The 24762-nt window shown below is 43.8% G+C and overlaps 1 protein-coding gene across 4 annotated transcripts in view; it reads right to left on the reverse strand.

Moving 5' to 3' along the window:
• Positions 1 to 24762, reverse strand: part of rgs3a (regulator of G protein signaling 3a) — a 267593-nt gene that overhangs the window by 239547 nt on the left and 3284 nt on the right. For all 4 annotated transcript variants that reach the window (XM_041193069.1, XM_041193070.1, XM_041193068.1 and 1 more), the window contains exons 2-5: positions 23249 to 23330; positions 21501 to 21606; positions 14502 to 14838; positions 13237 to 13276 (exon numbers count right to left, since the gene is read on the reverse strand). In XM_041193069.1, coding sequence (XP_041049003.1) covers positions 13237 to 13276; positions 14502 to 14838; positions 21501 to 21606; positions 23249 to 23330 — 565 coding nt within the window. The remainder of the gene's footprint in view (positions 1 to 13236; positions 13277 to 14501; positions 14839 to 21500; positions 21607 to 23248; positions 23331 to 24762) is intronic.

Below are 24762 nucleotides of genomic sequence, written 5' to 3' on the forward strand. Positions count from 1 at the left end.
GACTGGTGGGGATAACGAGTGGGTAGAGGCTCAGGGTGGGCATGGGGGTGGTTACAGGTGTCGGCTGAGGGGAGGGGAGGCATGTGCAGGTGGATTATTATAAGGTCCAGGGTAATGAGGGAGGTGCAAGGGTGATTGAAGGGAGAGGAATGGTAACATTCGATGGGTCTGTGGTGATGGGTGGAGTTGGTGGAGTGTGTCTGAAAAGTTACACACCATTTTCTCGAGGCTATTCTTGACAACACAGCTGCTCTAGTGGTGTGAATCCTTGAAGTGGGAGGGGGTAGGTGGAGTTCAAGGTCAGCACTAGGGACACCCTGTTCATTATGAAGCAACTGGATGTGAGAGATGCTCATTTGTGTTCTCCTCTCTATTGTGAAGCTCATATTGCAGCAGGGTTCCCAACTCATGGGTCTCATGATACCGAGATCCCAGCAAGGTGTAGAGCTTCCATTTGCCATTGGCTGCAGTCAGAGGCAGGGATGAAGGGAGTGGGACACCCCTATGAGCCATGGTTAATGAAGGGCAGCCAACTCGCGACTCCAAACTGCCATCCTCCCTGGTGAATGGTCGTGGCTGACAAGGGCTCAAGTCTTCTATGCTACTAAGGCAATGGTCTCTCTACGATTTTGGGGGTGGTGGAGACAAGTGGAAAAATGTCCACATGAGGCTTCTTGTACATGGTTCTCTTCACCTTGGTCAAAGAGCAATATCTCGATACGCATTCATGTACGAATGGGAGGAACACCCATCCAGGATGTCCTTTACCTGCAAGGAAGGGGTGGGGAGAACATGCCATGTCTAAATGGAGGCGGAGTGAAGAGCTTAGCACTTGTCTGCTGGCTTTGAGTTGGAGGGAAGCCTGTAAAGGACATGCTTACTTAATGTATCACTTCAATTCGTTCACACATCCATTGAGGCATCGATGATGCAGGCCACAGGCAAGCCTGCTTAATAATGGCTCTCATCCAGATGAGGAGATGGAGGGCCTGTCGCCAGTTGGCACAGGGCCAGGAGGAGCAAAGGCCTGGACAGCAAGAAGCAGCAGAGTCTCTAGACGGCCAAGAGGCTGGCAACCATGCAGCACTGCAGTGATGAGCAATGGGCTGACAATGGGTGGTGCTCTTATCTAGAGGTGAGAGAAAGGCAATGCTGGAGGTGCCCCCATACGTCCCAGGGTGTGGTTGCTCACATCTGCCAGCTTCTTCAGTAAAGCTGCAGCCACAAGGACTCTGGAAGAGTAATGCGGAGCTCTTGGCCTGCAACAAGTGAGTAACTGGCCAGGTGCCGTTTAAATAAGGCATTAGCACCTTTGGCCCCATGAGGTAACGGCGAGGTGGGTGACTTCCTGCTTGCCCCTGCCACGAAATACACTATATTCCTCACAGATGTGTGTACAGCCACCCTGCTACCCAGTGGGAATCACCCTGACTTTCCTACTTAGTCTGCAGAGCGGAAAATTCCACCCAATATCTTTCTGCTACATGCAGATGGGTGTATTCAGAATTAGTTAAAATCACAATGTCAGCAACATAAAATTGTCATGTACAGCAAAATGTTTTCATCTTGTCCTTCAATTATATCATGATATGGTAACTTTGGCCATTTATAGTAAAATAGCTTGTTATATTAACCAATGTGAATTAACATTTTTGATAAGCACACAGATTTCAAACAATATGAAATTTAAACATTTAAAAATCAAAAATCCCACTTCTCTGCCCACTGCAAACAACATCCCTTACCAAATCCTACCAAAATACTTTGGTAGTTTGCAAACTGTCCTTGCACACAAGAGGCAAACTAACATGGTCATACAATCAAAACATGGGATCACATAAATATACATTTCTCAATTACATTATTTCAAGTGCTCTCATATTTGTCCATTTTTTATCACGGTGTACAGAAAGCTAGGTTTAGCGTACTTGAACAGAAAGTCAGGCCATAAATTTCAATAGCCCAAAAATGGGCACGGGGGTCCTAATGGGTAAACTCTGTGCTGCCCGACCAGGCCTGGTCTACCCGAACAGGCCTGCTACAGGACCAGGCCTGCTACCCGACCAGCCTGCTGCCGGACCAGGCCTGCTACCCGACCAGCCTGCTACCGGACCAGGCCTGGTCTACCCGAACAGGCCTGCTACAGGACCAGGCCTGCTACCGGACCAGGCCTGCTACCCGACCAGGCCTGCTACCCGACCAGGCCTGCTACCGGACCAGGCCTGCTACCGGACCAGGCCTGGTCTACCCAAACAGGCCTGCTACTGGACCAGGCCTGCTACCCGACCAGGCCTGCTACCGGACCAGGCCTGCTACCGGACCAGGCCTGCTACCGGACCAGGCCTGCTACCGGACCAGGCCTGCTACCCGACCAGGCCTGCTACCCGACCAGGCCTGGTCTACCGGACCAGGCCTGCTACCCGACCAGGCCTGGTCTACACAAACAGGCCTGCTACCCGACCAGGCCTGGTCTACCCGAACAGGCCTGCTACCGGACCAGGCCTGCTACCGGACCAGGCCTGCTACCGGACCAGGCCTGCTACCGGACCAGGCCTGCTACCGGACCAGGCCTGCTACCGGACCAGGCCTGCTACCCGACCAGCCTGCTACCCGACCAGCCTGCTACCTGACCATAGCATAAAGCCAGTGCTAAGCATGTTGTTAAATGGCTACAATCCAAGGTAGGCGGTGCACAATCTTGAGAGGTTAGCAAAGATTCAAGCACTTTAAAGCCAGCCTCTCTTGAAGGGGGGCTGCATTTTGGCTGGAGCAGGTGCTAGAGGTCATTTTAAAAGTGATTTTGACCTGGAAAAGATATAAGGTAGGTACAATATGCCAGGGAGCAGGCTCCAAGATACTCTGGTGCTGCAGTAGAGGCTTTGGTGGAGGAGGCGGAAAGCTGGGTAATGGCTTCTCTCGAAAAGGAGCCAGGAGACTCTCCAGTTAAACTTTGCAAAGGCTGGTGATCAGATAGCCAGGGTGGTCATTGCCAGGAGCCTAAAACCAAGGGCCTGAGTGCAATGCCAAAAGACGTTCAAAGACCTCACATATTTGGTCAGTGAATGTAACTTCAAATGACTTTGAGCATTAACATGTGTTCCAGGTGAGATGCATCCCTGGCTGCTGTGGAAGGCAAGGGAAGAGACTGCAGGGACCTTAACATTAATTTTCAAATCTTCTCTGACCACAGGAGAATTTCCTGAAGACTGGAGGGCAGCTAAATATTGGTTTAAATTATCTGCCATATCCCTGTTCCCATTATCAATTCTCCTGTTGCATCCTCCAAGGGTCCCACGCTCACCTTAGCCACTCTCTTTCTTTTTACATACCCATAGAAGCTCTTGCTGTTTGTTTTTATATTTCTTGCCAATTTACTGTCATAATCAATTTTCTCCCTCTTTATTAACTTTTCAGTCATTCATTGCTGGTTCCTAAAAACCATCCCAATCCTCTGGCCCACCACTAGTTTTTGCCACTTTGTATGCCTTGAATTTTGATTGGATATTCTCCTTGACCACCTTTGTTAACCACGGGTTGTTCATCCTTCTCACCGAGTCCTTCTTTTTGACTGGGATAAATTATTACTGAGCGTTATGAAATATCTGCTTAAATGTCTGTCACTGCTCATCCACTGACCTTCCCCTTAGTCTATTTTCCCAGCCTGCTTTAGATAACTCTTTCTTCATATCATACCTCTGTAATTGTCCTTATTTAAGTTGAGGACACTGGTTTGAGACCCGAGTTGCTCGCCCTCAAACTGAGTTTGAAATTTTAACATGTTGTCATTGCTACCCCCTAGAGGATCCTTAACTATGATATCTCTTATTAATCCCACTTCATTACACTTTACTAGATCTAAAATAGACTGTTCCTGGGTAGGTTCTGCAATGTATTGCTCTAAAAACAATCCCTGAAGCACTCTACAAATTCATCTTCAATGCTACCCCTGCCAATCTGATTTGTCCAGTCAATATGCCAATTAAAATCACCCATGACAATTGTAGCGGCCTTCTTACACACCATTATTCCCCGATTTATACTTTGTCTTACAGTGAGGCAACCCTTCGGGGGCCTAGAGACGATTCCCACCTGTGACTTCTTTCCCTTGCTATTCCTCATTTCCACCCAAACCGATTCCACATCATGATCTATTGCACCTTTATCACTACTCACCACAGCACTGATACCTTCCTTTATAAACAAAGCTACCCCACCTCCTTTTCCTTTTTGCCTATTTTTCCAGACCATCAAATACCCTTGAATATTGAGTTCCCAGTCTTGGTCACCCTGCAATCACGTCTCTATAATAGCTATCAAGTCATACTCATTTATTTCTATTTGTGCCGTCAACTCATCCATCTTGTAACAAATGCTGCGTGCATTCAGATAAAGAGCCTTAAAGCTTTGACTTTTTAACCATTATTACTCATTTTGTTTCTAATTTCTGCTGCACTCTTCTGCTTATATTTTCTGCTCCTTCCTGACACACTTTGGTTATCGTTCGCCTCTTCACTACCCTGCACCTCTGCTCTCTCATTCCATTTGATTTTTTAAACTTCCTTCCAATTGCACCCTCCCCCCAACTAATTAGTTTAAAGTTCAATCTACAACCCTCTTTATACGATTTGCCAGGACACTGGTCCCAGCATGGTTCAGATGAAGCCCGTCTCTCCTTCCCCAGTACTGGTGCCAGTGCCCCATGAATCGGAATCCATTTCTCCCACACCAATCTTTGAGCCATGCATTTAGCGCTCTAATCTTATTTACCCTACACCAATTTGCGCATGGCTCAGGTAGTAATCCGGAGATTATTACCTTTGTGGTTCTGCTTTTTAATTTAGCCCCGAGCTGCTTGCAGTCCCTCAGCAGAATCTCTTTCCTAGGCCTATGTATGTCATTGGTACATACGTGAACCATGACAACTGGATTCTTCCCCTCCCACTCCAGGTTCCTCTCTAGCCCAGAAGAGATGCCCTTAAACTTGGCACTAGGTAGGCAACACAGCCTTTGGGACTCTCTGTCTTTGCTGCAGAGAACAGTATCTATTCCCCTAACTATGCTATCCCCTGTTACTCCTCCCCCCCCACTGCTCTGTATCACGGTGCTGTGGTCAGTTCACTCATCCTCCCTGCAGTCTGTGCCCTCGTCCGCACTGGGAGCAAGAACCTCGTACCTATTGGACAAGGGCACTGGCTGAGGCTCCTCCAAAGCTAAATTCTGGATCCCCATAGCTGCCTCACTCGCAGTCACACCCTCCTGTCCCTGACCACGGTCCAAATTTGATGTAATTAATCTATGGGTGTGACTGTCTTCTGAAACAGACTGTCCAGGTAACTCTCCCCCTCCCTGATGTGTCGCAGTCCACAGATCGGACTCCAGCTCATCAACTCTGAGCTGAAGTCCCTTGAGCAGCTAACACTTGCTACAGACGTGGTCACAGTGAATTGCTCTGGCGTCCACCAGCTCCCACACACTATAGCTGGAAAACATCGCCTGCCCAGCTATCTCTATTCTATTTAATTAATTAATTTGGATGTTAAATGTTTAGAAGTGAATTTCTTAACTGTGCTCTTAGCTGCAATAAAGTCTCCTGATTTAAACCGCTTGGCCAATCAAAAGAGACACAGAAGAGACACTCACCAATCACCTACATGTTTTCCTTTGACATCACACTTCAGCTCTGACAGGTAGAAACAGGCTTGAAGGGGCTCTCTGCTGTCAGTTTTTATCTCCTGCTGCCTTTGCCCTTCTCCCACAGGTCCATTCTCCATGTGCTGGGCCTCCCTATCTGCCGCCGGGTTTTATCTCCTGCCGTCGCTGCCCTTCTCCCACAGGTCTGCTCTCTAGGTGCTGCTGACTGCCTGGCTCGGGGTCCTCCTCTCGCACTCTCCTCAAGGAGGTATAATTTTGGAAGATGCTGTCTGAGGCGTTCCTGCAATGCATCTTGTACATCTTATACAAGGTACACACTGCTGTCACCATGCATCAGTGGTGGAGGGAGTGGATGTTTGGCACCCTATCCACAGTCAAGCGGGCTGCTTTGTCCTGGATGCTGTCAAGTTTCTTGAGTGTTGTGGGAGCTGCACTCATCCAGACAAATGGGGAGTATTCCATCACACTCCTGACTTGTGCCCTGTAGATGGTGGACAGGCTTTGGGGAATCAGGAGGTGAGTCACTCACCGCAGCAGGATTCCTAGCCTCTGATCTACTCTTGTAGCCACTGTATTTATCTGGTTAGTTCAATTCAGGTTCTGGTCAATGGTAACCACCAGGATGTTGATAGTGGGGGGGGGGGGGGGGAATTCAGACATGGTAATACCATTGAATATCAAAGGGCGATGGTTGGTTCTCTCTTGTTGGAGATGGTCATTGCCTGACACTGGTGTGGCAAGAATGTTATTTGCTACTTGTCAGCCCAAGCCTAGAAATTGTCCAGGTCTTACTGCATTTGGTCATGGACTGCTTCAGTATCTGAGGAGTCGCGAATGGTGCTGAACATTGTGCAATCATCAGCGAACATCCCCACTTCTGACCTTATGATGGAAGGAAGGTCATTGATGAATCAGCTGAAGATGGTTGGGCCGAGGACACCATCCTGAGGAACTCCTGTGGTGATGTCGTGGAATTGAGATGATTGACCTCCAACAACCACAACCATCTCCCCTTGTGCTAGATATGGCTCCAACTACTGGAGAGTTTTCCCCTGATTCCCATTGATTCCAGTTTTGCTCGGGCTCCTTGATGATAAATCAAGATAAATATTAGCACACACAAGAATTTCCATTCCAGTTACTAAATGGAATATTGCACATAAAATGCAGAAACTCTTCACCATTCATCTGTTTAGGGTGTGCCTTTGCATTGTAAAGGAAATTCATTTTCTTGCAATTTTACATCCCAGTATAGGAAAATAAACTTTGCACAAAGTTTCATCAGCATGATCAGTTCAGAAACCATTAACAAAATACAGCATAATCTCTGTGTAAATGTAAATTAGGTGTCAATATATTTTGCCTGTAGAGGGGCCTGTTAGCTCAGTTGGAAAAATGGGTAGCATGAGGATAAGTTCAATCCCTGTTCCGGCTGAAGTAGTCTCGGGACTTGCCTCCTTTCCCTACCCATAGTAAAAAAAAAATCACAGCACTTAGCCATAGTTTGGCAAATAATCACCAAGTACCTGCCTTCAGGCAGAGAACTGTGCCTGTGTCTGCCTGTATTTCTACATCAATGCCACAGGGTGGCAGCACCACATTCAGTTCTACCTTGGCCAAGTGATAGATTTTTGCGGATCACTGTAACTCCTGCTAGAGGAGTTAGGAACAGTTGTGCACATGCACTCAACCTGTACTACGACTGCCGGTGCATGCATAGATTCTCCAACCAAGCTGCATGCTGTTTTGCTCCAATGCCAGTTTAACACTGCAAAAAGTTAACACTGCAACTTTAACCACTAAATGATATTTTTCTTTTGATTTATTGGATACAGGTTATGAATTGTATTGTGAACAAGTCAGAAAGTCTTTGCAGAGGCAATTTATACACAGCTGTTTAGCTCAATTGGTAGATAATAGGACTGTTAAACGGGAGTCGTCGTTTTGAGCCCCATGCTGGGTGGTGAAGTGTTTTCTTAAATATTTTATCCAAAATACTTTACTGATTTTTATTGCTTTTTTTAAAGTGTCCTCAAACAAAATAGTACAATCAATTCCCCACAATCTGAGTTCATCGGGAGCCTCATTTACTGAAATTTCCTGATTATATATTTTCAACATTTACTGAATTATCACATGCATGTTCCAGAGGAACAGTTGATAAATCATGGGTAGACTAGTTAAGGGCTTTTGCCCTTTGTACAGGCATAAAAATGGATAACTTGAACTTTATTACAGGCAGCTGACACTCTAACACTGCATCTGCACATAAGTAGGGCATGCTCCACCTAGTGTTGTGGCACAAATGAACGCCTTTCTTTGGCGGGTTTGGAAAACCAACCTTTAGTCTTGAAATAGTTTTTCTTTTATGCTTAGACTTCGGCATATAATTTGAAGCCGCTTTCCATAAGTTCATGTCTAGTTAGACTCACTAATTCATAATTTAACTGTAAAGTAACTTACCTTTGCTGATCCCACTGAAATTAACACACCTTGTAGCGCTAGGCAAACAAACATTTTGAATCTTACATCCATCCTAAGCTGGCAACCCCACCATACAATGCTTTAAACAGGCTCGAGCTCACTGATCCCTGCTTAAGATATAAGAAAGAACTTGTTTTTATATAGGCCCTTCATGGCCTGGGCCATCTCAGAGCAATTTACAGCCAGCAAAGCATTTTTGAAGGGTAATCCTGGTAGGGAAATATGGTAGCTATTTGCAAGGTGCCACAATGAAAGCATGATCAGATCATCTATTTTAATGATATTGTTTGAAGGTTGAAAGTTGGACAGGATAACGCCCCTGCTCTTTTTCAGAGTAACGACATCTTATACAATTATCCAAGAAAGCAGATAACACCTCAGAGCCTTCCCATTTCCAAAAAATGGCACCTCTGACAATGAAGCACTTCCTCAGCATTACACTGGTGCCAACCACAACCTTCTGAATCAGAAGTGAGTTGCGGTCACTGAACCAAAAGTGACACCTGAAGATGCAGACCAAAATTTAGAAGCTTCTCAAATAGTCATCGAAATATTAAGCAAACTCTCATCTTCCTATAGTTATAAACTGCCAATTGCATTTATTAACATTGAGAAGCTATTAATGTTAAATGCTGCTCAGTGTGATCTCCTCTTTCCATGACAACATGATAGGTTAGGTCAGCTTTGAGAGATCAACATTGGATCCTCTGGGGTCTATAGTGGGGTCAAACCAACCCGTGTTCTGGCATGGACACTCTTTGGCATATTCTTTTCTTCGCTGCTGTTATATGCTTTCAGTTCATCTACAGAAGATGTCTACTTACATACTAGATCTGACGGAAAACTGTTCAGCCTTGCTCATCTGTGATCCAAGACAAAGGCACCCAAGTCCTCATCAGACAGTTGCTTTACACTGATGATGCCACATTAACATTCCGTAGTGAGGAACATCTGCAGCAGCAAATGGACAGACTTGCTCATGCCTGTAAAGAGTTTGGTTTGACCATCAGCGTCAGGAAGGCAAAAGTCATGGTCCAGGATGTTGCCATACGTCATCTATCAGTACTGACAATGTGATACTGGACGTTGTTGATAGCTTCACATACTTAGGCTCCATAATCACCAGCAATCTGTCACATGATGCTGAAATCAACACGCACATTGCAAAAACTGCAGCTATAATGTCTAAGCTGAGTAAGATTGTGGGGAACAGCAGCAACCTGACTGAACACCAAACTGGGAGTCTACCAAGCCTATGCCCTCAGCACATTCCTACATAATGGTGAGACTTGGACAACGTATGCCAGACAGGAGAAAAGGCTGAACACTTTCCACCTTCGCTGTCTCAGACGTATCTTTGGCATCTCTTGGCAAGACAAGGTCACCAACGCAGGGGTCCTGGGGCATGCTAATTCCATCAGCATACTCTTCATTGCTAAGTTAACGAATTCTGCACTGATGAAAGGGCATTGGAAGAGGTGAGCAAGAATGAAAAGCTCAGCTGGCTAAGAACAGGGCCCAGATAAAACAGAGGTCAGCAAATCCTGCATCTTCTCAGCCCACTGTCTTCTGCTATAGCCAGTGTGATAGAGAATGCCATGCCAGAATGGGGCTCCTGAATCACACCTGGCGCTGCTAAACATAGAGTTGACCACCATGGCACAAGCCATCATCTTACAAGATGATGTCAGCATTACATTTATTCAATAGTAAATGCATAAAGGACTATTCGTAATGTCACATCCTACATTTAGAGTAGCTACAAACTTCACTATGCCTGCTGGAGATAAGCCCCTTCATATAGTTTGGAGTTGAATCTTTTAAAGCTGTTATATCTAAAGTATTATCCATGTAATGAGACATCACGCACTTAACACATATCAATAGCATTACAACTTTCAAAGGTTTCACTCATCAAAAGCTTCACAAATAGTACGGCCAGCTATTCTCATTGGCTCGCAAAACCACGATCCTATTGGTTAATTATGTTCTTTGCCCCAAGTTCCCCACTAATGAAATGTAAACCAGTCATTAACCAGTTCCTTTTCAGGTGGGATATGTGATGAATCAATAGCCAACAGTTACTACAAGATCAACCAATCAAGCCATAATTTTTTCTTCAAAAGCTGCTATTACTGAATAAGCAAGGATCTATAAATCAAGCCAATTGTTACAATTTTCTTCATGATGCTGTTTCCTCACTGCAAGATACACATATATACTAAAATGTATGTAACATATGGTAAAAATTAAGCTATTCTGTAAAAAGGAACTAAGTTTACAAATAACCCATAATAAACTAAAGCTTATTTTTTCTGCTGCCAACCAGCTCCTTAAACCTCTCTCCCCTGCCCCTAGCATCCTTGTCTCTAACACCTCTGTGAAGCTCACGGTTTTCTTGTTCACCAAGATAGAGGCCATCTGTTTAGTCGCTTCTGCTGTTTTCCCCATAGTCCATGTCCACAAAGGCAAACTTCCACCCAGTCCCACTGCTCTAGCTCTGAAACTCAGTCTTATACTGCCTCTCCAGTTATTCCCCAAATTGGCCTCCTCTATCACCATGCTCATCTCATCCACAAGACTTGCATCTTGCTTCTTCAACCCCATTCTGACTGATCAAACTTCCCCTTTTGGACCACACATTTTCCAATATTGTAAATGATTCCCTATCCACAGAGAATTTCCCACTTTATTTCAAGATGACCCTCATTAACAACTTATCACTAACTCCCATCCCATCTCCAAACTCCCCTTCCTCTCCAAGGCCTTTGAGCATGTTGGTGGCTGTAAAATCTATTTACACCTATCTCACAACATTCTGTTCGAGTCCCTCCGATCAGAATTTTACTGCTTCCACAGCACTAAGTCAGCCTCAAGGGAAGTCACTAATGACATTAGCTATAAGCTAGTACTTTGATAAACAACAGGCACTTACAGGCAGAGGACCTTTTGGGAAGAGGAGTTATTTCCTTTTAGCACATATGAGGAAAGCAACGGGAAACCACTTCATGCATGCTTCCCCAGTCATATTGCTCATTTCTCATTGAAGCTGAAAATGGGAGGTTCTTACAATCAACTGAAGAGAAAAGTGCAGGACCACGAAGAGAAATGACCAGAGAATCTGCCCTTAGGCAGATCACCACTACTACATTTACTGTGAAATGGGGTAGTTAAGTTCTTATCCTCAAATCCCTCCATAACCTTGCGTCAAGATGATATAATAATGTCTATAATGTTATTGGAAATTATTTTAAAATAGAGTTTAATGATGTCCGCGTCTGCATGTGTGTGTCTTAATTGGATTAAAGCCAGCTGGTCTAGAGACTTTGATGTATAGAAGTAGGTTTGAAATGGTAATTAGATAAACATAGGGAAATAGAAGGTGAGGTGTAAAGGGAGAAATTTGCATTTGTAAATACACCATTCAAAAGAATGGGTGAAATATTACACCTAACCAAATGAAGCTCAGAAACAATGTTTTTTTTAAAGCTTACTAGTAAAGTGGGTATTATGAAAGGGTTTTATTGTTAGAAGATTTAAAGTAAAAAAAAACCTAGTGGCAATGAGAATTTGCATTCAAAGAGGAAAATATGTATAAAGGAAGAGAAAGCTGTTGGTAAAAGAAGGAGGGATTTTAAGATCTAAAGCCTCCAGCTTGTAAGCCTCAAATCTGTCTGCATGGACCCAGAGCTGAAAGAAACTCATTTTGAATGCAGCTGTCCAAGGAGTGCTTTGCCAGGGGTCTGTTTAAATTTGTGTTTTACTGTTGTCTTAACAGGTGTAACAGAGTCAGATTAATTAAGTGATTTTTGTAGTTATTACAGTAGTAATTTTGTAGACATATGTACATGCTTACAATTTTTTTTGTATTAATAAATGTTTAATTTAGTTTAATAAAAGTCCTCTTGAGACTCAGTTGTCTTATTATTACTGAATTCAAAGCCTGCATCTCTAAACATACAAATTGCAAAAACGGGTTATGACAGCTGTTTCACATTTCCCTCTGGAATTTCAATAACTCAGCCTTTACCATCGGCTGTGTCATAATACTTGCCACACTGTTAAGTCAGCAATCTCCTCCAGACAATCTACCCATCCATTCACTCTGTGACCCCGGCTTCATGTGCATCTCTATGTCCCTTTATCCCACAATCATTGGTATAGCCGTTAGCTACCTAAGTTCTGCATTCTGGAATTTACACCCTAAACCCATCCATTTCTCTATTCCTTTAAAAATTTCCTCAGAATGCATTTTTTTGCCCAAGCCTTTAAGCACAGCTAAACTCTCCCCTAGCTCAGTGTCTTCTTCCTCTTACTATGAATTTGTAAAGAATCTTAGAACAGTTTGTGCTTTAAGGCTTCTATATAAATGCAAGCTGTTGTTATTCTACAGTGCAAAACTAACATCTTACTGAGCACAAAATTCATGATAAGTGGAACTTAAAAAAAATTACCTTCACCAAGTATGGAAGACAAATTACCTCTCATTTCTGGCAGTGATAAATCAATTGTGAGGCACTATGACAGAAACAATTTCAGCAATATCTCAACTCAGGGAATAAGTGTATGTCATTGAGTGACTGTCATGTAGCTAATGCAACAGGGTGAGGATGATAGGGTATGTGAGCTATAGGTATTTGAGACCTCTGTACCCATGCTAGAGGTACAGCAGAAACACAGCTTTAAAAAGCTATGTAAAATGTCAGAATGAACAAGGCAAGGTGGTATAGTTTTTTTAAAAAACCTTTAAAGACAATTAAAGTCAATACTCCAGCCTGGAAGGATGAAAGGAAGGGAAATAGTTCAGATAGAGGAGAAGTTGCAGAGGAAGTAGTTGAGAACAAGAGGTTAACACTAGAAAATAATCCCTGTTACTGTTTTGTTCATTGCTCCACTTAAAAGACACAACTGCCATGGATGAATAAGCTGCGCCTGTTTTAAACATTAAACTCTGGTCTGCACACCTAATTGACCCCTGGGTCCTAGGCCTACTTTAGCCTGCAACACTAAATATTTACTGATGGTTTATAGCTTCTGGTTACAGACTAAAATATATTGAATATCAGAAGACGACATTAATAACTAATCTTAAACACTTACCATAAATGACATGGTTCTCTTGAGGTGCTGTCCTCAGAATCTGAAAAGTAATCAAATTATAAGTAAAACGAACATAACTTTGATCACATGAGTCAGCTGTGGAAGGTAAAATTTCAACATTCAACCCCTAATATTCAAACTTTAAACCTTGAAACTGTTACAATTTTTATAAGTTCCAGATATTTTTCTTATACCCAGCACAAAATTTTACTCTCACAGGCAACCCCACAGTCCCTATGAACTGAAAGACAGTTCACAACCTAGTATCATATTTAACTTGGAGCCAAGTTTTTGACCCTGGCTCACCTCCATCTTGAGCATTGTCTATTCCACCTCTCTATCCCAGTGCCAGTTTTGTCTATGGTCAATATGATCTGCTGGCCTAGTTTTGATTGTCTGGAGCAATCTCCCTAATTGGTTTTGGATTTTATGTCTTTCACCTTCCCCAAGAGATCCCTTGATTCTTGGTAGGTAGGGAGTTTCTATCCACGAGTCAGGGTGGGTAGGGAGTTTCTATTCACAAGTCATAAGACACTATGATTATATGGAATGGATTGAAAGGTATTTCTCTGTCAGATATTTTCATGTTTGGATGTCACTCCTCCCCCACTCCCTGCATTAGTCCAGCTGCTGCCAAAATTCTCAACCATGCCTTTGTCACCTCCAGACTCAACCATCCAACACTTTCATCCTGCATCATCCGTAAATTTCATTTCATCTAAACTCTGCTGCACCTATCCCACTATCCTGCACCAAGTCACACTCACCACTCAACCATATGTTTGCTGACCTACTATGGTGCCTACTCTCCCAGTGTCTTAAGTATAAAATTCTCATCTTTGTGTTCAATTCCCTTCATGTCCTCACCCCTCCCAATCACTGTAACCTTCTCTAGCTTTACAACCTCATAGAAAATTACTTTCCTTCAAATCTAGGCACTTGTGCATCCCTCACTGCCTCCATTGCATCATTGATGGTCATCCCTTCAGCCATCTAGGCTCTAAGCCCTTGAAATCCCTCCCTAAGCCCCTATGGGTCTCCCATTCCTTTTAAAATCCACAACCTTGACCTGGCTTTTAGTCACCCCTTCTAATATCTTGTGCTTTGACTCAATGATTCACTATTGTGAAGTGCCTTGTTACATTTCTCTCTATTAAAGACACCATATAAACAAGAGTTGTTTTTCTATTTGAAAGAAAATATTTTAGTATTTCTAACACACTACTTAACCAAATCAGCCAACTTTCTTTTCATAAGGTGCATACCTGGCTCCCATGTTTTATTGGTGAAAGAATGAGAAAATTGTCTCCCTCAGACCCAACATTTGACACCATAGGCCCGCTTTGTGGACACTTGTCAAACTCTTGACGTCGCTCCCAGCTGTTCAGTACAACCCCATCGGTACCATCATACACAATATGGCAACTTTCTCTGTGGTCCACAGAACTTGATGGCGTACTACAGTTCTTTTCACGTTTGTTGGGTGGAGACTGCAAATCATAATTTGATTTGTAAGATGGTTTTCTAATCATGCGTTCAAAGCTGGGTTTCAACCGAGGAACAAGGCGCCAGATTAAAACAATGATCTGGCTGTGACAGTTTCTGTAAAGGAGCAAATAACATAGCATTAAAAACAGCATGTGATAATGCTTGAAAGGCAGATTTTCTGCTTGTGCACCACTAGTAGAGAGCCTCATCCACTGATAGTTGATACTGGGAAATTGTGGGTGATTATTATATTTCCATCTATATATTTACCCTTTGCTGTCCAATACAACCAATTGTACTTAAAATTTCATTAAAAGCAACAAAATCTCCAGTGTAGCATCCTCAATAGTTTATTTTGGTGATATAATTCATCCTTGAATATTTGAGGTGATTAATACACTGATTGTTGCACAGGAGATCTGTAGATTACATATTTATAAGGTTGTATCATGTATCATGAAGACAAATAGAGCACCTTAAAGCATGTGCCACAATGCTTGAAGAATAAATGCATACCAAGGACTAGGGAACATAAATTTGAGAATGAAGAACCTGAATGGATTACATACAAAACAAAGTGAAATAATTAAGAAAGACAAACTACAGAGTTTGTAAAAGGGAAAGATGAGTACAATCACTGAAAAAAATGCAGAAATCTCCAAAATGTTGAAAATGTAGTCAATATGGCAAAAGGAAACTAGAAATTACTGTAGCTGTAGAAGACAAACACAATATTATAACAGCAACTTAAGTGCTTCAAAGAAGAATTAAGGTTACTGAAAAGCTTCACTGGGGCTGAGAATGAACTAAAATAAATTAACATTCTAAATAATTACTTACTCGACGTTTTCACCAGAGAAAAAATAATAGCATGTCACGCATCGCAAGATATTCCACAATCAAATTTAACAGTTTAGAAATGACCAGGAGCCATTTTGAATTGATGCTGCCAGCTCTGAATATAATGAAGTCAGGAATGCAGCCACTATACCCAGACTCTTCTTTGGCTGCAGGCCTATGTCGGAGGGTAGGAAACTGAACTCAATTGATGCCAGTTAAAGGCAGTCAACATCACTTAAGGTGATGGTTTAGCCATGGTAGCCAACTATGCATTAAGCATTGAGTGGTATGGCTCAGATACCCATTCTGGTATGGCAGTCTCTTTCACATTTGCTGCAGAGCAAGACAATGGACCGAGAAGGTGTACAATTTGCTGGTCTCTGTTTTCTCTCAGCTCTCTTCTCAGCCAGCTGAGCTTTTCATTTATGTTCACAATGCTCATCCAAACAGTCAGCTTCCAAAGGCCATAGGTGTCAGTGGCTGTCCCTTAGTTGTCATTGTCAATGTCCGCCATCTTCAGGTCTAACATGGAAGTGTCTTTGTTGTGGCGGTATGGATGTCCAGGTTGTGATCCAGTAGCCAATTCATTGTACAGAGTGTCTTTGGCTACACAGCCATCATCCATGCAATGAATGTAGACGAGCTAGTGCATATGCATGTTGTTAGCTTAGCATGGACTGTATGCTGATAGAATTAGCATGCTTCAGGACCTCGGCGTTGGTGACCTTATCCTGCCAAGTGATGCCAAGGATACGTCTGAGACAGCAAAGGTGTAAACTGTTCATACAATATAAAAGCAATATACTGTAGATGCTGGAAATCTGAAACAAACACAGAAAATGCTGGACAAACTCAGCAGGTCTGACAGCATCTGTGGAGAGAGAAACAGAGTTGACTTTCGAGTTGCTGAAGTGGGTTGGGGGAGGGCAGTGGTGGGGGGAAAAGGGATCATGTGACATGACTTGCTTCCTCCTTAACTGAGGTTTCCCACCCACTGTGGTTAACAGGCCCCTCAACCATGTACTTGTTCATGTTGTTCTTTTCAGAGCACTCACCCTTGTTCTGCTATCATCACATTCTGCTTTCTTACCTTTGTCACTATCAGCACCTTTTTTAGCCATTACCACTACCACAAACACTCCCTTTGACCTTTTGTTCATGACATCTTTGCCAATCTCTCCTTTGCCCCCACTATTGCTGGCCTTCTATCCTGCTTCACCTGCCCCATCTACCTTAAGCAGTATAAACTTCATCACACTTCTACTTACCTGTAGCTCTGAAGTAGGGTCATATGGACTCGAAATGTTAACTCTGTTTCTCTCTCCACAGATGCTATCAGGCTTGCTGGATTTTTCCAGCATTTCCTGTGGATACTGTTCACCTTTTCCTTCTACCTAGCGTATGTTGTCCAGGTCTCACCACTGGAGAGAAGTGTGCTGAATAAGCAAGTTTCATTGACTTGCAGTTTGGTATTCTCAGTCAAGTTGCTTTTGTTCCACATTCTCTTATTTAGCTTGGATATAAGAGCTGCATCTTTTGCGATGCATGAGTTGATTTCAGCATCAAGTGACAGACTGTTGGTGATTGCAGAACCTAGATATGTGAAGATATCAACAACCTCCAGTATCATATTGTCAATGCTGATTGATAGTGAAATGGTAACATTCTAGACCATGACATTTGTCTTCCTGATGCTGATGGTCAAACCAAACTCTTTACAGGCATGAGAGAGTCTGGCCATTTGCCGCTGTAGGTGTTCCTCATTGTGGAATGTTAGTGCAGCATCATCAGCATAGAGCAAACTCCTGATGAGGACATGGAGCTCCTTTGTCTGGATCTCAGGTGAGCGAGGTTGAACAGCTTTCCTTCAGTTCCAGTATGTAAGTAGGCCCCCTCGGTGGGTGATATGAAAGCGTATGACAGCGACAAAGAAAAGAATATGCCCACGAGCATTGACGTCAGACCCCACTGCGGATCTAAAAGAATTCTGATGTTGTCCCGTCATAGTCGAATATCCATCATGTTGTCATGGAAAGCAGAGATCACATTGAGCAGCTTCAGCAGGCAGTCAATTTTGTCCAACAGTTTACATAGACTGCCTCTGCTCACATGGTCAAATGCCTTGGTAAGATTGATGAAGGTGTTATATAGTGGTCTGGTTTGTTCCTGGCATTTCTCTTGTAGCTGCTGGGCTGAGAAGATTATGTCAATTACAGAACTTCCAGTTCTGAAACCACACTGGGATTTGTGCTGGACGCATTCAGCCAAGATCTTCAGCCTAACAAGGGCAAATACTTTCCCCACGATGCTCAGCAGGGCGATGCCTCGATAGTTGTTGCAATCGCTGCGGTCGCCTTTGTTCTTGCACAGGTAAGCAATACAACTGGTGTTGATATGAGGACAGCGTTTCTGCTTTAAATGAAAAGAGCTTCAAGGGTTGCGTCCCCACCGTTGTGCACACTAGACAGTGATCTGTGTCACAGTGAGTGCTGTGATAGCTGCAAGTGTTGAAAATGCTTCAGAGAGTCAAATCTGGTGATGATTCAATCCAGCTAGTGCCAATGTCCTGATCGTGATGTTTCCAGGATACCTTGTGACATGGTTTGTGCTGAAAGATGATGTTAGTTAAGGTCATGGTGGCAGCAAAGCTCAAGTAGCCTCTGTGCGTTTTCATTTATCTTTCCCAGGCCATGATGTCAGAAGCAGGAGGGCCATGCCTCATGCTCTGTGTCAACCCTTGCGCTGAAACTCCCCTGTAGGCAAAGATGTTCTGACTTAGGGATGCTGCTGATAGCAGTTTCAAGCTCCTCATAGAACATGTCTTTTGCCTTTGTTGTGGAGAACAGCATTGCAGCATAGATACTGATGAGCTTAAGTAGCTTTGAGTTGTGAAGCGGATGGAGAAAACACATTCGGAACCATTTGTGGGGAGTTCTATCACTGAGAGCAGCGAGTTACAGAGAAGCCTGCACCTTGCTCCATGTGTTTCCTCTGAGCTCTTTCCTTAGCAGATGAATGTGTAAGGTTTTATTTTCAGTGATCCACTCTCAGCTTCTCTACAAGAAACCAGAGTTGCCATGTTCATGTTTCATGTTGATCATGGCTGCCTTGCGCAGGGTTAACCAACTGCAAGTCATTTGTCAATCCTATGCCTGTGGTCCTGACCTTCCAGCATGCCAATCGAAGAATTGACACCTTCTTTCTTTTTGTTTGTTTGCCTGGTGCAATGGATTCCACCCACTGTTGAGTAGAGACTCTAAGCTCTGAGAGCCCATTGAAGAAGATGGACCATGGCAAGTCAGCACCTTACTAGTTGGAAGTTACCCAACTTGAAGTTGGGCTGTGGCTGACCAGTGGGACATGATGGTCCCACCCTATGTTGGAGGCAGCTTGTAGCACCTGTTCTCTGTGCCAACTGAGTTGGGCTTATTACTGGTAACTGCTGTCTTCTATGTAAACGCTCTGCAGTGAAATTGGAGCATCCTCGCCGGGACGCAAGCCTAGGCAAAAATTAATGAAGACCCTGAGCTGCCCAAATGTCGAGGTCCTCCTCTCAACCTCCCTGAGTGTAAAGCAATACAAAGCATTATGTTTGGCATTGGCTTGGCAGGAGGTCCTGGAAAGATAACATCTTTAAATATCCGTCCACCTTTGGGCTCTGCTCCAAATTTTTTCTGAGGGTTTACTGCCTTAGCCTTCAGTTTCCCCAAGGTATCCAACAAGGCAGTGGAGCTAATTGTCCATAGATGGGAGTTTTGAGTGCCAGGGTGTGTCGACATGCCAGTGGATCTGCACACTGCATGTCTGGTGGCCAAACCTCCTCAGATTTTCTCTGAAGCTTTAGCCTGGGGTCACAAGGGCCCAAGTTTCTGGGTGTCACCATGAGGACGGAGGGACTGTGTGCTGACAGGGAGGGACTTATACCTTTGGCTCTTTTTTTTTTGTATTGCTGTGAGCCAGCAGTGTGGACTGTAGATGAGAAGCAAACTAGCACACAGAAATGGAAAACATGCTAACTCTATTCACCCGCATACTAGATGCATCACACTGTCATGTTGGATGCACCTGAAGAAACAAATGGATGCAGAACCTGCCGATCAGGTCCACAGCTTCTCCAATGCCACTTTAGACCAAGCAGAGGTCAAGACGAGGAATATCCTGTACCCACAGAGGGCAGAGAGCCCTCCAGGCAACATCACTACCTCCAGTGGGATGAGGGTGCATAGGAGGTTAATGCTAAGAGATTAGCTTCCAGGTTACAAAATCTAAAAAAGTTTAATAGCCTCATCAAAATTATCAAAGTAAGGAGCCATCATCTCTCTCATTCTCTGCTCTTACCTCCACCACCTGTAGGCTCACGACTCACAATATTCACCTCCCCTTCTTGCATTCACTCTCCCCCCCATCATTGCACTACACTTCACTCCAACCTCTTCTTCTCCTACTTGCACACTTTCACTACCTGTATAAATCCTGCAAGGCCAGGGATCTGTCATTAACCACTTCTCAGGAGAAGATTGTCCACAACTTATGACTGATGGAGGTGGAGTCCACCTGCACATCCTTGACCCTGTGAAAGCCAGCTGCAGCCATGGTAGTTCAGATGCCAGCCCCCCAGCTTCTGGGGGCAGTGTTAACAGGGGCTCCCAGAGTGTCACATCATTCCTGCACATTGTTATTGCAAACAGCAGGGGTGTTCAGGTGCAGTCCCAGTACAGTAGTCTTGGTTCTGTGGGAGAGGTGCCTACTATCCTCTCAGAAGAAGTGCATGCTTGCTCCCTTGCCACCATTTCAACAGTGCCACAAGCTTGGCTGGGTCAGACTGTCTCAGTCCATGAAGTCTACAGCAGGGCCCTCAAGTGTTGAGAGCTGCTCAGGATTGCCTAGCATGGCCATCGAAGTGTCCTCAATGGGAGTTCAACAGTCTTCCACCTCTTAAAACTGTACACACCAGGGATAAACCTCATCCAAACAGTGGGATGGAAAAATGAGCCCCCAAAACAAGGATGATTCTTAATTAGTCATGTTGAATATCAGACACTGATGGAACTGAGTAGTTGGATTATTTTTATGACTGGCTTTAGTGTTGGTATAATAAAGTGTAATATTCTAGATGTGGAAATTTAAAATAAGGAATTACCATTTTCAGCCTGATTATAATTCACTCAAAATAATTACCCAGTCATAAACTGTTCCCTTCCCACCAACTACATCTTTCTCCTTGAAACTGTCTGAGGTTGAATCAGACCATTCACATCCTTAGCATCATATTTGACACTGAGAATCAGGTTGTTACCACACACCATCACTAAGACCACCTATTTCTACCTTTGTAACATCCTGCCTCCACCCTTGCTCAGCTTTTCCGCTGTTGAAACCATTGTCCACGCCTTTGTTACCTCCAGGCCTGACTATTCCAATGCACTCCTGATTGGCCTTTTTAGTTCTACCCTCTGCAAAGCTGAGGTCATTCTAAATTCAAACTCTGCTGTCTGTGTCCTAAATCATACTAAGTGCCTCTGACCCATATCTCCTGTTTTCACGGTTCTACATTGGCTCCCAGTTAAGTAACGTCACAATTTAAAAATTCTTGTCCTTATATTCAAACCAATCTATGGCCTTGCCCGCCTAAAATCTATGCTCTCATCCAGTTTTACTGCCAGCCCTCCACACTCCTCCCACCAAGAACTCTTTGAGCATGCTTTTGGTCACCTAGCCTAATATATCCTTATGTGGCTTGGTGTCAAATTTTTGTTCAATGACATTTGTCAAGTGCCTTGGAACATCTTATTACATTAAAGGCACTATACAAGTCCAAGTGATTGCTGTTGTAGTTGTAAGCTAAAGCCAGTAAGGTGCATTTGGTTTTTAATTGACAAATGATCTGTGTACTTGATTTAGAACACTGCCATCCTACTTTACTGAAAAGGTTTTACCTTATAGCATGAGCCAGCTCCACACATTTCCACTGTTCCACATGCTGTCCATTCAGCTGTAATAGGGTATCTAACGACTGCAACCCTGCTTGATCAGCTGGGCCACCTAAGAGAAATCAACAAAACGTGGACTGAACAGATATTCCATCAATTTCACCTCCATGTGGCATTTCAAGGCTAAACTGAAAAAAATCTTTTAGTTGGAAGTTTAGAAACAAGTACTGAACAAAAAAAATCAGAAAAATGGAAAGGCACTGCCAAAGTAAAATCTGTTATTAAAAGGGAATACTCAATCTTAAACAAATCCATGCATATCTGCAAGTTCCCAATATATATAAAACAGTTTTGAGGTTGGCCTGATTTCCATAATTATGCTCGTGAATTAACACAGAATAAAACACAAAACAAGATCAGTACTTTATAATAGTGTCATATTTGAAATGATTTAAAACTCCTTCTGACATGGACAAAGTATCTGTATTTAAACCAGAAGATTCCAAGCAATCATTGATACAGCAGTGATCTTATCTTAAAAGCATATTCAGGTGACTAACTGAAAAGGAGACCTAGAGGAGGGTGCATAAGGAGGACCCGGGGACAGGCAGTCAGCAGCACCTAGAGGATCTAGTCTATCTAGAGGATCTAGTCTATCTAGAGGATCTAGCATCTAATCCATACTCAAGTAGAGTAAGGGTAAAATAAAAGAAGGGGTCCAAATTCTATTTAATTAAGATATGTCTTGGGAGCTCAGTCCCGTGATTTGCACATCGTGCACTACGTGAGAAATCTGGGTTTTGGAGTTTAAGCGGCAGCTGGGGGCACTACAGTGCATTCATGAGGCTGAGATGTTCGTGGATAGCACATTTCAGGACATGGTCAGGTGGGCAGAGCAGTGGCAAATGGAATTCAACCCAGAAAAAAAGTGTGAGGTAATGCACTTGGGGAGGGCTAACAAGGCAAGGGATTACACTGTGAATGATAGGAAAGTACTGAAGATCAGAGGGACCTTGGTGTGCATACCCATAGATCCCTGAAGGTAGTGGGACAGGTAGATAAGGTGGTTAAGGAGTCATACGGGATGCTTGCCTTTATTAGACGAGGTATACAGTACAGGAGCAGGGAGGTTATGCTGGATCTGTATAGGCCACAACTGGAGTACTGCGTGCAGTTCTGGTCACCACATTATTGGAAGGATGTGATTGCACTGGAGAGGGTGCAGAGGAGATTTACCAGGATGCTGCCTGGGCTGGAGGGTCTGAGCTATGAGGAAAGATTGGATAGGCTGGGGTTGTTTTCCTTGGAGCAGTGAAGGTTGAGAGGGGACCTGATAGAGGTGTATAAGATTATGAGGGGCATAGATAGGGTGGATAGAAAGACATTTTTTCCATTAGTAGAGGGGTCAATAACAAGGGAGCATAGATTTAAGGGAAGAGGTAGAAGGCTAAGAGGGGAGTTGAGGAGAATCTTTTTCACCCAGAGGGTGGTAGGAGTCTGGAACTCACTGCCTGAAAGAGTGATTGAGTCAGGGGCTCTCTCAACATTTAAGAAATATTTAGATATTCAGTTGTGTTGCCATAGCCTCCAGGGCTATGGGGCAAGCGCTGGAAAATGGGATTAGTGCAGTCAGAGCTTTGTTGTGTGGACACGATGGGCGGAATGGCCTACTTCTGTGCTGTAGGCATCTATGAGTCTATGAAATGTACATTTTTCATTTTATCTAAACCACCACCAAACTTTAAATAACCTGCCTGGGTCCACTGCTTGCACACGAACAGGAGCATCGCAGCAAATTGTGAAGCCAAAGCCATCTTTGCCTCGTGGGATTGTAACCTGAAACAGACCACAAAGAAACCAGTAATATAAAATTGAAGAATTTTAAAAAATCATGCACTGATAATATTTTTTAACAAAAGGGTTATTAATAAAGCTAATAGCAACTGTATAATATAACCATATTGCTGATCAATTGCAACATTTTCAATAAATATAGGAATAGATTAGTTTGATTTTCAAGCTGAAAGTGGGTAAGACTGGCTAGTAAAAAGGTTAATGCATATTTCTGGCTGGGGTTTGAATAGGAAAGAAGCGGGGAAAAAAAAAGCAAGCTGTTATAGTGCTAATTTTCCTACGGGAATCTATCAGTGCATTTCGGAGAGGGAGAGTAGGGCAATCAAAATGATGTTATAAAACAGTAGTAATTATCTTAATTACAGCATTTGATTTCCACATTTACTAACATTCATGCACATTGAACATTGAGGGCTGCATCATCCCAGAGTTGCAATGTGTGTGGTAGCAGAGGTGAAAAACGATGTTTTACCTGCCAGCCGCAATGGCAGGTTTTCATGCTGTATTGTTCACTTCCCACCTTATTAATTATGCAACCACAGGAAACATGCCATCTCACTAGCAGGCTGTCTCTGAAACACCCACCACACTGTCACCTGTTTCCTTACTCCAGGTACCATATATAAAGTGCAGCTGCGCACACAGTTCTCAATGCTTGCAGCCCAGGGCTGCTCCAGTGAAGACATGGCCCTGAATGTCAGGAAGAGTTCAGTGACCCGTCCGCCCACCGTGACATCCTCCACCCTCACTCTGGCCGCAGGAGGTCTAATGATCTCACCATTTCAGCTGGGGAGGCAGCGGCAGTGGTGGTCAGCACCAATACTGCACAGAAGAGGTTGGCCATCCAGCGCAGAAAGTGGATGAATGATCTTATCCATGCTGCCAGGGCAAGACAACCATTTCATCACTCTAAACTCACACACTCACAAGGCCATGACACATTCACTGGCATCTCACTCACTGCCAACACAAGGGACATCACCACTTACTCTCTCACACACACACCCTCACATCTCCATTTGGCCTAATCTCCTCTGGAGGCTGCCTCCTCAGCCCTCACCATCTTGAGGCCACTTGTACAGATCAACATGTTCCCCCACGTTTCCCCCGGGATGCCCCCTACTCTAATAGTTTTTTCCCTGCAGCCTCTTCCCTTGCCTGAGGCCATTTCTCCCCCTTCCCTAAGCAAGCCCCAGCCCTGCTGCCATTGAAAAGCCCCCCCTGCCTTACAGCTGGTAGAGACCTGCCCGTGAACTCCCCCCTAGAAGTGATGTGGTGCTGCCTCTGAAGCCTGGGGCTGATGGCTGCGAGAGCTGCCCAAAGCAAGGTAACCAAACAAACCTCGAAGTTCCAAGCAAAGTGCAGCTCGCCAGGTGTACATTGCTTATGTACAGTTGTGAAACACATCACTGTG

The sequence above is a fragment of the Carcharodon carcharias genome, chromosome 8 (assembly GCF_017639515.1).
Source record: "Carcharodon carcharias isolate sCarCar2 chromosome 8, sCarCar2.pri, whole genome shotgun sequence".
NCBI classification, from domain to species: Eukaryota; Metazoa; Chordata; class Chondrichthyes; order Lamniformes; family Lamnidae; genus Carcharodon; species Carcharodon carcharias.